Source organism: Poecilia latipinna, unplaced genomic scaffold (genome assembly GCF_001443285.1).
Source record: "Poecilia latipinna isolate Pla-1442-1.1 unplaced genomic scaffold, P_latipinna-1.0 Scaffold1518, whole genome shotgun sequence".
NCBI classification, from domain to species: Eukaryota; Metazoa; Chordata; class Actinopteri; order Cyprinodontiformes; family Poeciliidae; genus Poecilia; species Poecilia latipinna.
The window spans coordinates 19,791-34,370 of NW_015114134.1; the positions used below are offsets into that span (position 1 = coordinate 19,791).

General features: G+C 39.5%; 1 protein-coding gene across 1 annotated transcript in view; it reads right to left on the reverse strand.

Annotated features, from left to right (window-relative positions):
• Positions 1–166: 166 nt before the first annotated feature.
• The window catches only part of LOC106963291 (receptor-type tyrosine-protein phosphatase N2-like), a 141,837-nt gene continuing 127,423 nt past the window's right edge, over positions 167–14,580 (reverse strand). The window contains exons 15-20 of the mRNA XM_015058125.1: positions 13,761–13,880; positions 11,687–11,853; positions 8,503–8,556; positions 7,445–7,509; positions 5,014–5,087; positions 167–782 (exon numbers count right to left, since the gene is read on the reverse strand). Of these exons, the coding sequence (XP_014913611.1) occupies positions 711–782; positions 5,014–5,087; positions 7,445–7,509; positions 8,503–8,556; positions 11,687–11,853; positions 13,761–13,880 (552 nt within the window). The 3' untranslated portion in view covers positions 167–710. The remainder of the gene's footprint in view (positions 783–5,013; positions 5,088–7,444; positions 7,510–8,502; positions 8,557–11,686; positions 11,854–13,760; positions 13,881–14,580) is intronic.

Below are 14,580 nucleotides of genomic sequence, written 5' to 3' on the forward strand. Positions count from 1 at the left end.
CCCCCCCCCCCCTTTTAAAAATTTTTATTTTTTTTTTTTTTTTTTTTTTTTTTTACAGTTTTGCACCATTTTGTGTTGGTATCTCACATGAAATCCCATTAAAATACATTTAATTTTGGGTTAGGATTCCGAAAAACCTTGGAACATGTTTTGTCGAAGCAGTACATTTTGGAACATTAGAATATTTAGTCAGCCACAAAAATAAAAAAAAATTAAAAAATAAATAAATGAACACAGACTCTACCACAATTTTTCTTTTAGGATTTCACACACAAAAAAATGTAACTAGTACAAAAAGAGAAAAAAAAACACACAGCGGCTGCAGCCGTAGATTACCGGTAGTTTTAAACAGGTGACAGCTCAGTTAGTAATCTTCACGTGACGTTACATACACATCTCATCAGTGGCACTGTGACAGTATGTTCAGGAACAACACCACAGCATAGAGAACCATGGGCTCATATTCAGAAATTGCACAGTGGGAACGCGGACCTGCCTCCGTTATCCTCAATCACCACAACACCCATCAAATCGACATTCCAACTCTGGAACTCGTGAATACGGACGGATCCGGCACGATATTCAGCATACAGCATTGTGTGAAGGTGCAGAGGAGGTTGCGACAGAAGAGGGGAGACTGTGAGGGGAGCGACGTCTGCACCGAGTGGGCAGAGAAGACCGGCGCTCCGAGATGGAAGAAGAGAAGGTCTTTACTGAGGGAGCGCTTTCAGGATGGCGTTCACCTCCTCCGCCACGGCCGTCAGAGCAAACTCAAACTGCTCCTGCGGAGAAGAAAGAAGAGGATAAAGTGTTAGCGTGTGTCCAGGTTTGGAGCACGCCTTGAATGCCATTTAGAAGTGACTGACAGCTGGCGCCTCCTCCTCCTCCTCCTCTCCCTCCATATCTCCTGACCCCGGCTGGGCCTTGGCCACCATCTCGAGCCGAATCGCTCCGTGAGCTTTCAACCTGAAGCACACGCACAGCCTGGCACCAACATCGATCCAGCCAGGTGTGTCTTAAAATGCAGCTTTGTGAGTCAAACTGTCTCTCAGCTTTTTTTTTTTTTTTACTCTGTGTGTTTTATTGTGAAACAGCGCATGGTTATCCCAGAGGAACTGATTGATGTCTGCCCTGTGGACCTGCCGCTTTTATATTCCTCTCCTCTCCCCAGGCTGCAGGCCATGGGGTCTTCTCGCAGAGAAAAGGGAATGTAGGAGGTTTGCAGGGAACAGTCCTCAGATGAGTCAACACACAGCCTGCCATGGTGTGGCCCGAGGATAGGCTGAATCAATACTGCGAAGCCACCAGTGGCCGCGGTTATGTGGAGTGTCTATTTTCGCGTGTTCTCTGAAGTTGTGATGGTCCAGAAAAATGTATAAGTCCATCCGCATTTGTCTCCAACTCAGTTAGGCTCTTAAGTTTGAGTTCAAAATTTTAAAATAGATTTTAAATCCTCCTTTTGCATGGTTTCCCCATTTAAAGCACAGGGGGGAGATCAATCTCTGCTGCACGGATCAGAAATTGATGTTAGAGAGGATGAAACGTGCTCACATGTGTCACGGTTGCCACGTACAGACATCTGTCATAAGCAGCCACCACCAAAAACCATTTAATATTTTTCTTTAAGCAATTTTAGCTTAATGTTTAAAAAAAAAAAAATGAAAAACTTAAAGGTGAACTACTAATAGTTCAAAGCATGAGTCATAATTGCTGTTTTTTATGCCCCAGAGACTTTATCATATTTGCTTGTCTGCTGTAAATTGATTCTCAACTACAGTGTGTTCACTAGCCGAGTCCTTTGCCATGTTTCTCGCCGGAGATCCACAGAATACGGATCCATAGTGGGGCCCCCGGCCCCATATATGTGATAGTTTACCAAATAGTAAAACTTAATTTTATGCAGATGATACAATTGTTGTGCTCAACATAAACAAAGAGAGACATCCATAACCAGATACACCACTGGATTTGGTGGAAACAGTTATGACATTCACAGACAAAGGCATCTACTGTTTCTCCATCATTCCTCGCTGAAAATCGCAGTAAAATGGATCATACATACCAGACAGTTGTCAGGAGAAAAGCATTTGGTGAGAGGTATGCATATACTAAAAAAAAATCTATAATAGGCTGCTCAAATAAAATGATCTGAAATGCTGCACGATGCAAATCAAAACAAATCAGAAAGACATGGAAGAAAATGGAGCAAACGATCAGCTCCACGTTGATCTAAAACAATATAACAAAATAAGTCTATAGCCAAGCTGTCAACAAGAAGCCTCTGCAACGACTCACTGTTGAAGAGGTTACCAAATGGGGTAACACTTTTTTGGTCATTACAATTTGTTAAATGACCCTCAAAGAAAACAAATTCAAGCCAACTAATTGAAGCATGGTGGCTTCAGTTTGTTATGGATGATTCATTTATGCGTGTGGTTTTTATCACAAACCAAGAGTCATCAAGACTTTTGAAGTAATCATGTTGCACTATGCTGAAGAAAAGACAATGACTCTAAACACATCATTAAGCAAACATCAATTTGGTTCCAGACCAACAAACTCAAAATTATGGACTGGCCAGCACAATCTTCAGATCTTAATTCAATGGAAAACTTGTGGAAAGTCATCAAACATGGTGTTTCTGAGACAAAACCAAGAAAAGCAGAGAAACTGTGGAACGTAGTCCAATGATAACAGCAGTTAACACAGATATGAAGTAGTTCCCACAAACGGTGGTCATACAGCTAATGCACGTTCAGCATTTTTTTTTTAAAGTTTGAACAATAAATGTTTTAGTTTGTAAAGAAAGGGCATCCGGTTTTGGTTTTTTAACACCATGGAGAGAAACTGGTAGCCTACATGCACCAGGGCTGTTTTGTTACACAGAGGATGTGTCTAGATGGTATCCTAATTGGATGATTGATTTCATTAAATCGAGACTGGACCAAATCAAAGTAGACAGGCCAGATTAATGAAATAAGAACTTGTTTGTCTGACCTTCAATCATTTATTTTGAGGCTTAGTCACTTTTCTGAACGCTCAGCTACTATTTTGAACACAAGTGTGTCTATTGTGCTCCTCTGCCAGTAATTCGAGCTCATCTGTCCTTAATATTAGGAAGTTCAATTTTACACAATTTAATTAGAAGCAAAATTAAGAAAATCATGCATTTAAGGGGCTGAAAAGAAAATGACAAACAGGAATCTTTAGGAGCGTAAAAATAGGTTGAAACTTACATGAGAAATACATCTTGTTTTTCTCTCCATGTGGATAAACAGGGTTTTTGGTGGATTATTTCTGAATGCAGTGGCTAGTATCTAAAATACTGTCAGTAACATCGTGCTTTGCATTTCACTACCGAGTGTGTGTTTACACGTGCAAATACCACATCCAGACGTGAAACTGTCAGGGCTCGTTAGCCACTTGATTCGACCAGTATTAGTTTTATATTAATTGTAACACGTTTCTTTAGAAATTGTTGTAAATTTCACTGCTGTTGTTACATCTCACTAGAGATCTTTACCGAGACAAATAAATAAATCTAACAACAGCAAAAAAAAAAAAAAAATAGTTGGAAAATCATTAAACATAAGAGAAAAAAAAAATGAAGCTAACTCTACATTTCATACCTCATTATAATCTAATTTCTTTGAGGAGCCTGAACGAGTCTGCAAAGAGGAATCAACCACATACCGCTGTAATTCCTGTCAAACCGAGAAAGAGAGTCTTTGAAAAAGGCTTTGCTCTGCAGAGAACAGAGCAGAGCTCTAACGGCAGCTTTAGCAGACCGTTCAGAAACAGTGCAGCGTGTAAGCAAGCAGCTCCCACTATCACCCACTGCATTAAGAGGCATTTACAGAGTAAATGCCTCTCAATATTGTCAAGTTGTGTTAGGAGCCTTCTGGTTGGTGTTATTTATTTTTCAGCCTTTTTCAAAGGAAAAGAAGAAAATAAAGATACAACAGACTCCATGTTGAGAGCATCTTTCATCATTACTTATCCTTCGATTCAGTCCAAGTTGTCAAAATGATTTTTTTTTTTTTTTTGATCTGGTTCTAAACTGAATCACGTCGGTGGCTCTCTGCAGTGTTGAAGCGTAAACTGACATTTCATGGTTTTAAAACTTGTTCCACCTTCAATTTTATTATTATTATTATCCTCACAAACGGAGGGAGTAAAACAAAACGGGGAAAGTCTTTGTGTTTGAGTTGAGGATGACGAAAAAATGGCTGTTGTAATGTGAACTGTACAGAGAAATGTCTGTGATGCCTGTAAGGTGAGATTGGGATGATGTCCAACATGTTGTGGCAAATGATTCTTTTGAAGCGAATCTACTGAAACAGGGTTTTAAATTCATGTGCCCTGATTTTTTTTAATGTTTCATTTTATTGGAGATTCAAGTTTCATACACATTTTTGTGTTAAAATTAAGCGTTTTTCCAGTTTCAAACCAACAGAAGGATGGTTGGATGTTAAGTTGAAAAAGAGTTTTAAACGTATTCCAGACTTTTCCAGAATGCAAAAAAAAAAATAAAATAAAAAAATAAAAAATAAAAATAAAAATCCCTGTGGATAGTTTTGTTGGGAACTACTGTAAATCATTTTGGGCTCTAAATGATATTCTTATGAATATTTTTCATGTAGATTTGACAATCATTCATAACTTGAAAAAATAAAATAAAAATTACACCCTAGAGAAGTAATCACACATTTCAGCAATACTTTATCCATCTAATTTATTCAAATCATATAACTGTGCAAACATATTTCTTTCAAATTTTGGGTAATTTTATTTGGGCCCCTACGATAAATGTGAAGTTATTATCCCGCAAGCAATATTTCTGTAATCCTGAAAGCAGTTATCAAGTAGAGCATCATCATCATTTCCTCTGATCCTGTGTGGATGAAGCAGACAATCATTACTCTAAAACGCCTAAAACCCCGTTGCCCTCCCTGGGTTCCCGCCTCCTCCCTCCACCCCCACCTCCTCCGACTCAAAGCCAGGGAACCTTACCTTTGTCTGGACCATGCCAGCTCTCTGGTCTCTCAAGTGCTCCAGGGTAGCGGCAATATCAATCTCTTTAGCACCTGCAACAGAGCAAGAATTGGACTGAGTTCAAAGTGACGCAGTAATCCTGCTCACATCTGTCAATCTCTCTTAATGCCGCGCTGCGCTCCTTTTGGAGCAGCACAGCGATTGAAAATTATTACATTCATCCTCGGAAAAGAAAACTTGGATGGAAGCCACGGACTGTTTCTTGATAAAATATGCATAATTTATTTATTTTTTTGTGGGGGACATAAAATATACAGCACACCTTGCCTTCGCTACGGGAATAACATTCAAAGAAGACGTCCGACTCGCTTATTAGAACGGTTTGCTCTGCAGCAGCGATTTCAATGATTAACCTGTGCAACAGTTGCTTCACCTGTAATCAGCTTCCTTTCAGTCTTTGATGTTACTCGAGGAAAATCTCACACCACTCCGAATGTATGGGCTGAAAGCAAGCCGGAGCTGATTTGAGAATGAGAGGGATCTAGAAAATGCATCTAGGGGAGGCAAACAACATAGCGAAGAATAGATTTATGCCTGTATGTGGGAGAGAAAGACGGGGTGGGGGGAGTGGGACTCGATGCACTCAGAGGTACTTCAGCGTTCTGGCAGGACTTTCATGTCTTAGATTAGCTGGAATCCGAAGTTACACTGAAGAGAAAGCTCTCTGGCCGAAAGGGAAAAAAGACGGCTTTTTGGAGCGCCAGAGCTTACGTTCATTTCATGCATTTTGATTCCAGACGCAGAAAAACAAAAGGTTGAAAGCGGACGGCGAGTCAGCTTTCATCACCTCGGGCAACGGCACATTTGTCACAGACGTACTTGAATTGCACCAGGAAGGGTCAGTCTTATTACTGTTTAACAGACAGTGCAGCGAGGCGTCCTTCTAACCTCTTCTGACTGGGTTGGCTCGCTAAAGGGGTAAAGGGCAAAGATCAGGGGCCAAAGTGCTGACTAAGGCATGGAGGGACAAAGTCTGAGGCAACAATAGATGCTTATAACCTGCATTTCTCAAAAGAACTCAGAAGACAAATTAAACTGTTTATTCATGCAGAATAAGATGACTAAAACTATTCCACTTCTGTTTCAGCTGCTGGTGTCAGAAAATATGTTTATTTACAACCCCTCCTGCACCTTGAGCATTTTTTACATTTTGTTGTGGAACAACCACAGACTGCAACGTGTTTTACAGGGATGGTTGTGAAATGGAAGGAAAATTATCAGAGGTTCGTCTGAGAACTTTAGAGAACAAGCAGCATCATGACGACTCAGGAGCACAGCAGGCAGGTCAGGATGAAAGTTGCTGATGTGTTAAAGGGTTACGTTGTAAAAAAAAACAACATTTCAAGTTTTGAAAGTTCATTCTAGAAAAAAACCTAGAAAGTCATTCACATACCACAAGTGGCAATGTAGGATGGTTTAGGTTAAAGCACATTCATGTATTAGAATGCCCTGGTCAAAGTCAAAACCTAATCCAATGGGAAATGTGATGCAATAAAATGAAAACTGCTGGTGATAGATGCTTTCTATCCAAACTGAGCTAGAGTTAGTTTGAAAAAAAAAAAAAATTGACAATGGCAAAGACATGCAGAGACATATCCCAAATGGGTAATGATCCAGAGAGGCTGAATACAAATACAAATATTTTTACTTGCAGAATTTTTTTTTTAAAGTGTTATTTTCCATCCACTTGACAATGACTTGACTTTGTGTTGGTCTGTCACATAAAATCCCACTGAAGTCTGTGATTGTTCCAAATTTCTGAATACCTCTTGCAAAGCACCGCAGGCTGGTGCCACACCGGAGCACCAGACAGAGATAATCCAATTCAAAGCGGCACAAAGCAAAACTAATAAAGCACCTTGAAGATTTCCATCAATGCTAACTATGTTCACAGTTAGCAGCATAATTGCATAAATTGCCAAAAGAAATTGTCAACACCGCTCTTTTAAGAATAAATCAATAACAAAATCAACAATGTTCCATTAAATATTAAATATTGATTCGAGCCGGCAGAGCAAACAGCTATTTTATTTTTTTTTCTTTTAATAAATTTTCGACTTTAAACATTTCATTTCCATGCATGTGCTATCTAAATTCATGTTGCAGCTACCGGTGCAGGTCAATACAGTGTGAAGGTTGCTTAAATAGATAATTACGAATGTGGGCGGAGGTTTCTTTTTCATTTCCCTTCCCTGTCTTCCCTCTTTGTTCTGATCTCCCCACTCCCAGCAGCTACCCCCTCGTCTCCGCTGCCTCTCCAGGCCTCAGAGAAGTCACCCTCTAATGCATCCCCGAGACCCTCCGAGGAGAATGAGAGGCTTTTGCGTTGCCAGGGTTTCAAACCAACAGAGAGAGAGAGAGAGAGAAAGGGGGAGCCATTGATCGTTACCTTTAGCCATCCTATTGAGGACCATGTCAATCAGGATGTAGGTCCCACTCCTGCCGGCTCCGTCACTGCAGAGACAGGAGAGATGCGGAGATCATTAAGGTGGCGGCACAAAACGCTTTAATCTCAGAGTGTTCTTCTTATGAGGAAACAAATTGCTCATTTACATCGGCATCTGCTGTGAGACTTTTGAGTATATTTAAACACAAATTAGTCTATGCATACAGAAGCACACTTCTTTATTTGCATAAAACACGATGCTGGATGTGAAGCGGGAGAAAGAAAATGATCTAAGTCCTTAGCATTCTTGGGAGAAATACCCAAACAGATCTGAATATTTCCAATAAATGTAATTACGCTAAACCTTTTGCACATGAGCGCATGTGTGGTCTTGAGAGTGACTGTTGGAGAGAGAGGGAGAGAGAGAGAGAGAGACAGAGAGCGCAAGAAAGAAAGAGAGAGCGAGAGAGAATGGTTTTCTAAGGCACACTGGGGACAAAAGCTTTTAAATTCATGCACCTCAGGAGCAGAGGAGAGGTTGAGAGGCCAGGGGCGGTTCGAGAACAGCTTTTGGAGAGCCTTGCTTTTCCATTACTCCAGAGATAGCCCCATGAAAAGCCTCCCTTTGTGCCCGCCGGCCATTCAGCAGCTCTGCATGTTAATTGCAAACAAGGCGTGGACATCTCTCTAATAAAGGCACGGCCAATAAAAAAAAAGGAGAGCTGCCTGAGCACCACGGCTTCATTAATCCAGCGCTAGATGCTCGGCTCCTTAGAGAGGGAGAGAGTAGGCTTACTGGCCCCATGCATGACTTAACAGGATGTGACTATCAAAAGTGGTCTGACAGATACTTGGTGTTTAATGCAAGCCAATCAAAGCTGGTTAACTAACTCAACCAGATGGGAAATGGAATGGTCTACCGTTCAATAAGCTTGTGCCACATTATTTACATAAGAAACAGAGAGCGGAATAAACAGCGTTGGACCTAGAGTGGATTTTAAAATATAAAAGTTGTAACACACACACACACACGCACACACACAACAAACAGGTGTACTTGCCTGCAGTGAACAATTATAGGGCAAGATCGGCCACGGTAGCACTTGTTAACCTTTCTGGAATAAAGCAAAAGAGAAGAGACAATGTTACTGCGAGCTTGATGAAAAAAGCCTCAGACGCAGGGGCCTGAATAGTTTCTTTTTGGTTGAATGAAAATAGCGATAATCACAGCAAATGTGACTCAAGAGGGACTTGTGCACTGCGATCTGGATAAAAATTAACAACATTCAAAGCAACAAACACAAATCTGAGATGCTTCCTCCTCCTCCTGCTCCTGTCAATCAGTCAGAAAGAAAGCCGTAAATAAATCCATCATCAGGTTAGTAACAGTGAATCGCTCTCTCTGACGTGTCGGTGATGGACGTGGCGGTGTGATGTTGTGATTGCGGCACGCCAACGCATTAACCTCGGCCAATTATGAATGTTATACACCACGGGCAACGGTGAAGGCCAACAAGCCTTTTCACACCCCGCTGCTGCCATGGCAACTGACTACACCAAGACCTTCCACCAGTGCCTCTTTGCTTCCTTTCATTTCTCCAGTAGTGAGATAGCTCAATTTACTGGCCACATTCTTGTTTTTGTAGGGTTTCAATATGTGATATTTAGAATAAGAAATAAATACATATGGAATTATGAAATGTCTACAATAACGAGTCAACATAAATTTGCACAAATATTTTTGTAATGAGTAATGATAAAACTGAAAACCATTTGAAAGCATTTTAAAATTTATGAAGTGTTGGTTTCAGAACTACAAAATTTACCGTCGCTGTTTTTGTGCTTTAAACAGAAAATCAATTTTCTTTCTGGTGCAGCAAAACCTCCTCCCTAACTTGTTGCTGTGAGATGTAAGTCTGCTTTGTATGGCTCAAAGGGTGGAAGCTACCTGAAGTAGACTGTTTATTTCACAGACATGCTAACTCTTGAGTCTCTTACAAACAACAATTAGCATTTATGCATGCAAGACAAATAGCTTGTTCCTGGTTCACCACAGGGGACAACAAGTCACACGTTTTAACATTATTGAGTAAATTAACTTTATCTTTGCTAGTAGTCAACCTGTAGTCGGTTGTTTATTTTACAGACATGCTAAATCTCATTTGTTCTAACCCTTTCAAGAGCAAGCTCGTCAGAGTGTTTTGTAGGCTGTAGGACGTTTGACAAGCTGAAAGGTATTTGAATTAAATAATTTGCGTTTTTATCAGCTATAGTAAGCCTGCAGATTGCTGGTATCTTACAAACATACATGCTAATTCTTGTAGATGCTAACATCCTCAAGAGTCAGCATGTCTGTTTATAAAAAATAAAAAAAAAGCCAATTGCAGGCTTGCTACTGGCAATGGTATTCCCAATAGCGAACCTACATTAAGCAAATAAGCATTGGAATGTTAGAAAATGTGCAAGCTTTTGCTTAATTTGATGTTTTATCCCCATTAATGAGTATAGGCAGTTGATTTTTCTAAGCTAAAATTTAATTGGGCTAACATTGTACAAAGTTACTTTTGTTCACAAAATTAGCTGTCTAGTTGAGGCTCGCTGATAGGTATTTCAAACCTCATTAAATAGCTAGACATTAATTTCTTTAAGTTCCTTTAAACAGAGCAAACCAACATAAAGCTATTAATAGTTCATTCTGTATTGTGTTAGAGGTCTTCCTCTACTTCAAAGGTCACTTTAATACAAATGAAAATCCCCAAATCTTTTGCATCTTTTTTTTAGTTGACATTAAATTGACTTTAAATATTAACCCTGGAGCTCAGACTCCAATTTCAGCCTTGATTTGTAAAATTTACTGTTTTCTTGTGCACAGTTGTGCATCACAATTAAAATAACTTTTAAACCCAAACTACAAATATCATGATACATATGCTAATTAATATCACAGTAGTATATTGTATTGTTTTTGCTAGTTAACTGTTTACAATATAGCGAATAGGTCATGGGATTTAAAGTGTAACACTGATGCACTTATGTGAATTTTATTTTGACTATTGCTAAGTCATTAGCATTGCAGAAAAGCTTACAAATATATGGACTGAAAAACAAATAGGATAAAATGCATGCATTTTTTTTGTTTTTATTAAAATTTTTATTATGTCCAGAGTACGTCTTTTGGATACTTTGTTGTACAAATGAACATGAGAATTAAACACAACCTTCTAAGATAGCTGAAGTTCCCATGCAAGCCATAGGGCGGAGCAAGTGAGAGGAGGGGAAGGGGAACAGAGTCAGGAGTGAAAGAAAGACAGTGTGTGCACAGGCCTGGCTGAGGAGACACAGTTTCCAATGATCACTTTTGTGACTATGCAACTGGGCTCATATTACTAGCTGCAACATCACAAAAATGACACTGGCCACCGCAAAAAAACCAACACGGCCAAAAACCACAAACACTGAGAGTGTTGGAGTGCCTTGTGTGGATCGGAGAGCTTTAAGTAACCTGCAGTGGCATTTACGAAGCTCAGTCAAAGCTAACTGAATCTCAGCAGAGCAAACAATGTGCAGGTAAATTAAACAGCTCAAACCTACACACCAATTAATATATACACGACTGAAATTAATTTGGAAGAAATAGCGCAAACCGGCTTAGGTAAGTGTGTGAACGTCACAATCTTTCACCGTTTTCATTACAAATGAGAGGGGCAGACTTCCATCCACAAATCAGATGCGTCTATTCTCATTTGGAGGGTTTTTGCCTATCCCTCCCGGGTTTTCCCAGAGGAATACTCCAGCTCTTCTGCCAGAACACATTATCTGGAGAAAAAAGTGAGGTTATTCAGTCACTAGCTTTCCGCCCCGTCTCCTGTGTTTTGGTGAGACAGCTCTCATTTAATTGGGCGTTTGAATTAGGTGTTTTATTATTCTTTCTTTCTTTTTGTCCCAAGCCAAGCCAGGCAGTGTGGAGCCGTTAATTTGCTGCATCACATGTGCTGGAGGGAGGTGAGGGAGATCGGCCTGGGATGAAAGGGACGGGACAGAAACTGGGTCCTTATTAAGAACAACCGTTCTCTCCAAGAAAAAAAAAAAAAAAAAAAAAAAAGGCAGAGGGAGCAAAAAAGAAGAACCGGAGAGGCAGGATAAGGGAAGGTGATTAAAAAACAAGCAAGGAATAAAAGGTCAGCTGTAAATATGAAAATCTGTCTGAAATCCAGCTAGGCAAGACTCCTGGGTTCTTCTCTCTACCTGCGGAAGTCTAACAGGGTCCGGGCTGAGCTGGGGATCCCGCGGTCCATCCAGGACAGGAAGTGGAACTGGGTCACCGTGCGCGTCTCGTTGGTCTGCAGGTTTTTCAGGTAGAAACTCCGGACCAGGAAATCTTCACACCAGATGTGTTCAGACACCAAATTGACCTAAATATTGCCAAAACAAAGGCAGAAATGAATTTAATCTGCACAACTCTAAAATACAACTGCTCAAATATTAGCTTACACAATCAAATTAAATAAGTTGGCTCTTGCTACATAACAATTTCAAGAATTTTTTTTCTTTTTCTTTTTTTCCGGCCAAGAAACTTTCGAAGAAATTATGCATAATTAGGGACAACCTGCTGCACTCTTCATGTACTGCTGAACACTTCGTGTTCCTCCTTCTCCTAAATTAAAGTCATTTTGTGGCAAAATGAGACGTAACTAAGTCAGAAAACAAAGAATGTGAGCGTAATTAGCTCACTTTGAATATGCACATGCTTCAGTGCTGAACTGAGAAGACAAATAAACTTTAGGTTATCTTTGTTTGTTGTTGGAACTAGAAATTCTGAACTCAGACATGTAATTTGAAGGAGCAACACCTCTGGAGAATTGCGGTGTTTTGTAATTTGCTGATTTTGAAAATTTTACACCCATTTTCCTTAACGAGTTTATGTTTTACCTTGCAATTTTTTGACAGACAGAAAATAACATTGGGAGGAATCGTCCTACTCAATGTTTTAGTTCTTCTTTTGCATCTTAGCTCTTAATGTTGATGGAATATACCTGTTTTGTAGTCCTTTTTGTTGTTGTTTTTTCACAAATACATACATGCATCTCAATAATTTTGAATGTCATCAAAAAGTTCAGTTATTTCAGTATCTCTACTTAGAAAAGTGAAGCCATTCTACAAACACACAAAGAGTGAGGTATTTCAGGAACTTAGTTCTATTAATTTTACATTCTTTTATATATATATATATATATATATATATATATATATATATATATATATATATATATATATATATATATATATATATATATATATTTCAAGTGCATAAATAATATGTAATGACCATGTTTTGGTCAATACAATCATGACAACCTTCCAGAGTAGTAGAAGCCACAAAAAAAGAAAATCACTGTTAAAGGAGCTGGATGCATCCAAGCATTTTAATGGAAAGTTGAGTGGAAGAGCACCAGATCTTGGCCCTTTAGTATTTCTGGTTTACATACTCTGTCTTCTGCATATTTTGAGCACTTGTATCCCTGCTACACATATAACATTCTGTTATAAATCTATGTTAAGCCTGATGAAGTCTACATGTCTTATATAAGTGCTTAGACCTTTTATTTATAATTTACAAATACCATGTAGCTCTAGTATAAGGAAGCTCTTGGTCTTCTAGTTTATCATGACAAGTCTTTCATCTTTGACTATGGTAAACTGTGAGGAATAATCTTGAGCTATATAACTTTTGTGTCTAATAAAACTATTGATGATATTCTAAATTAGTGAAAGGAACCAGTAACTTTTGGAAATTTTCACTTTTAGTAAAAAAAAACTGATGACAGGTGCCCACTTGTCACCGGTGTCACACATCTTTGTGTGATGCTCTGGTTATTTGGCAAATCAGAGCCAAATTTATCTTCAGGATCTGGTTTGCAGAATAGATTTTTAATCATTTGGAATATTTTGAGAAAAATATAACAAGTTCTGCACCTAGTTCTGATTTAAAACAATATCAAACAGTCAATATGGATGTTTTTGCTTGTGAAATTCAACAGTGCTAAAATAACCAAATATCAACATTTGACAAACGCTTGATTTCATCACTTGGATCCAGCTTTTGGACATTTAGGTGGATTTTCAAAACAGCATGGAAGTTTTGACAGAAAACAACCAGAAACACTGTGAGGCTCGAAAATATAGTACCAACATGTTGCTGCTGTTTTGCAACACGCTATGTTTGTTGTTTTAGTTGAGAGAGATTTCTTAAAGTCGCAGCTTGTAAAATCCTACGTTTAGTTTTTCCAGGTGCACAGACTTTATGCCTGCTGTTGCATACCTCGTATATGTGGTAGATGTCTGATCCCTCATCAGGCCAGTAGTGGTGACACTGCTTTACTCCATTTTCCGACAGAGGGGTCAGCATCACAATGACGACACAGCCGCTCTCCCACACCATCTGAACATTAGGAGAAAAGAAACGCATCCGCACGTCAGACGACAATCAGCATTCGCATATGCAGACTTACTACGGACTAATGTGCACCTGAACTGGGCCGCTAAGAGCAGCACATTGCGCTGCACCCTTGTATTGGGGTGAAATTGTTTTCTTTATCTTTGTGCAAGAGGTATGAATAAATGTCACCTCTTTGCATGTGAGAAATGGTGAATGTTGGGCGGATGAGTGGGGGTGCTGAGTGCCTGTTGTCGCTCTCTCTGGCGTCGGAACGAGATCACAACATCTTTTCCACTGCCGCTCCATTTCATCTTATCGCAATCTAATGCGTCCTTGGGAAGACATGGAGGCCCACTGGCAGCCATTAGGAAAATGAGGAGGAAATGCAGGTTTTATGATTGCTATAAAAACACAATGGCCTCGACTATACACTAATCACAAGCTCCTGCGATCCAGCCCAGTGGACACATTACACGCCAACTGTGCCAACTGTGCCAAGATGTGATGAGATTTGGCAAGGTGATAATGTGAGGGAAAATTTACTCATTTAGTCTTGTGCAATTTAGCTCACCTGAGGTAAAAGTGGAGCCCTATATGTCCCATCTCTACCTAAAACAACCCCACAATCTTTTTTTTTTTTTTTTTTTTTTTTTTTAATTGGGTTTAAGAGTTTTTAACCCCCACAGGGAATACAACACCCCAC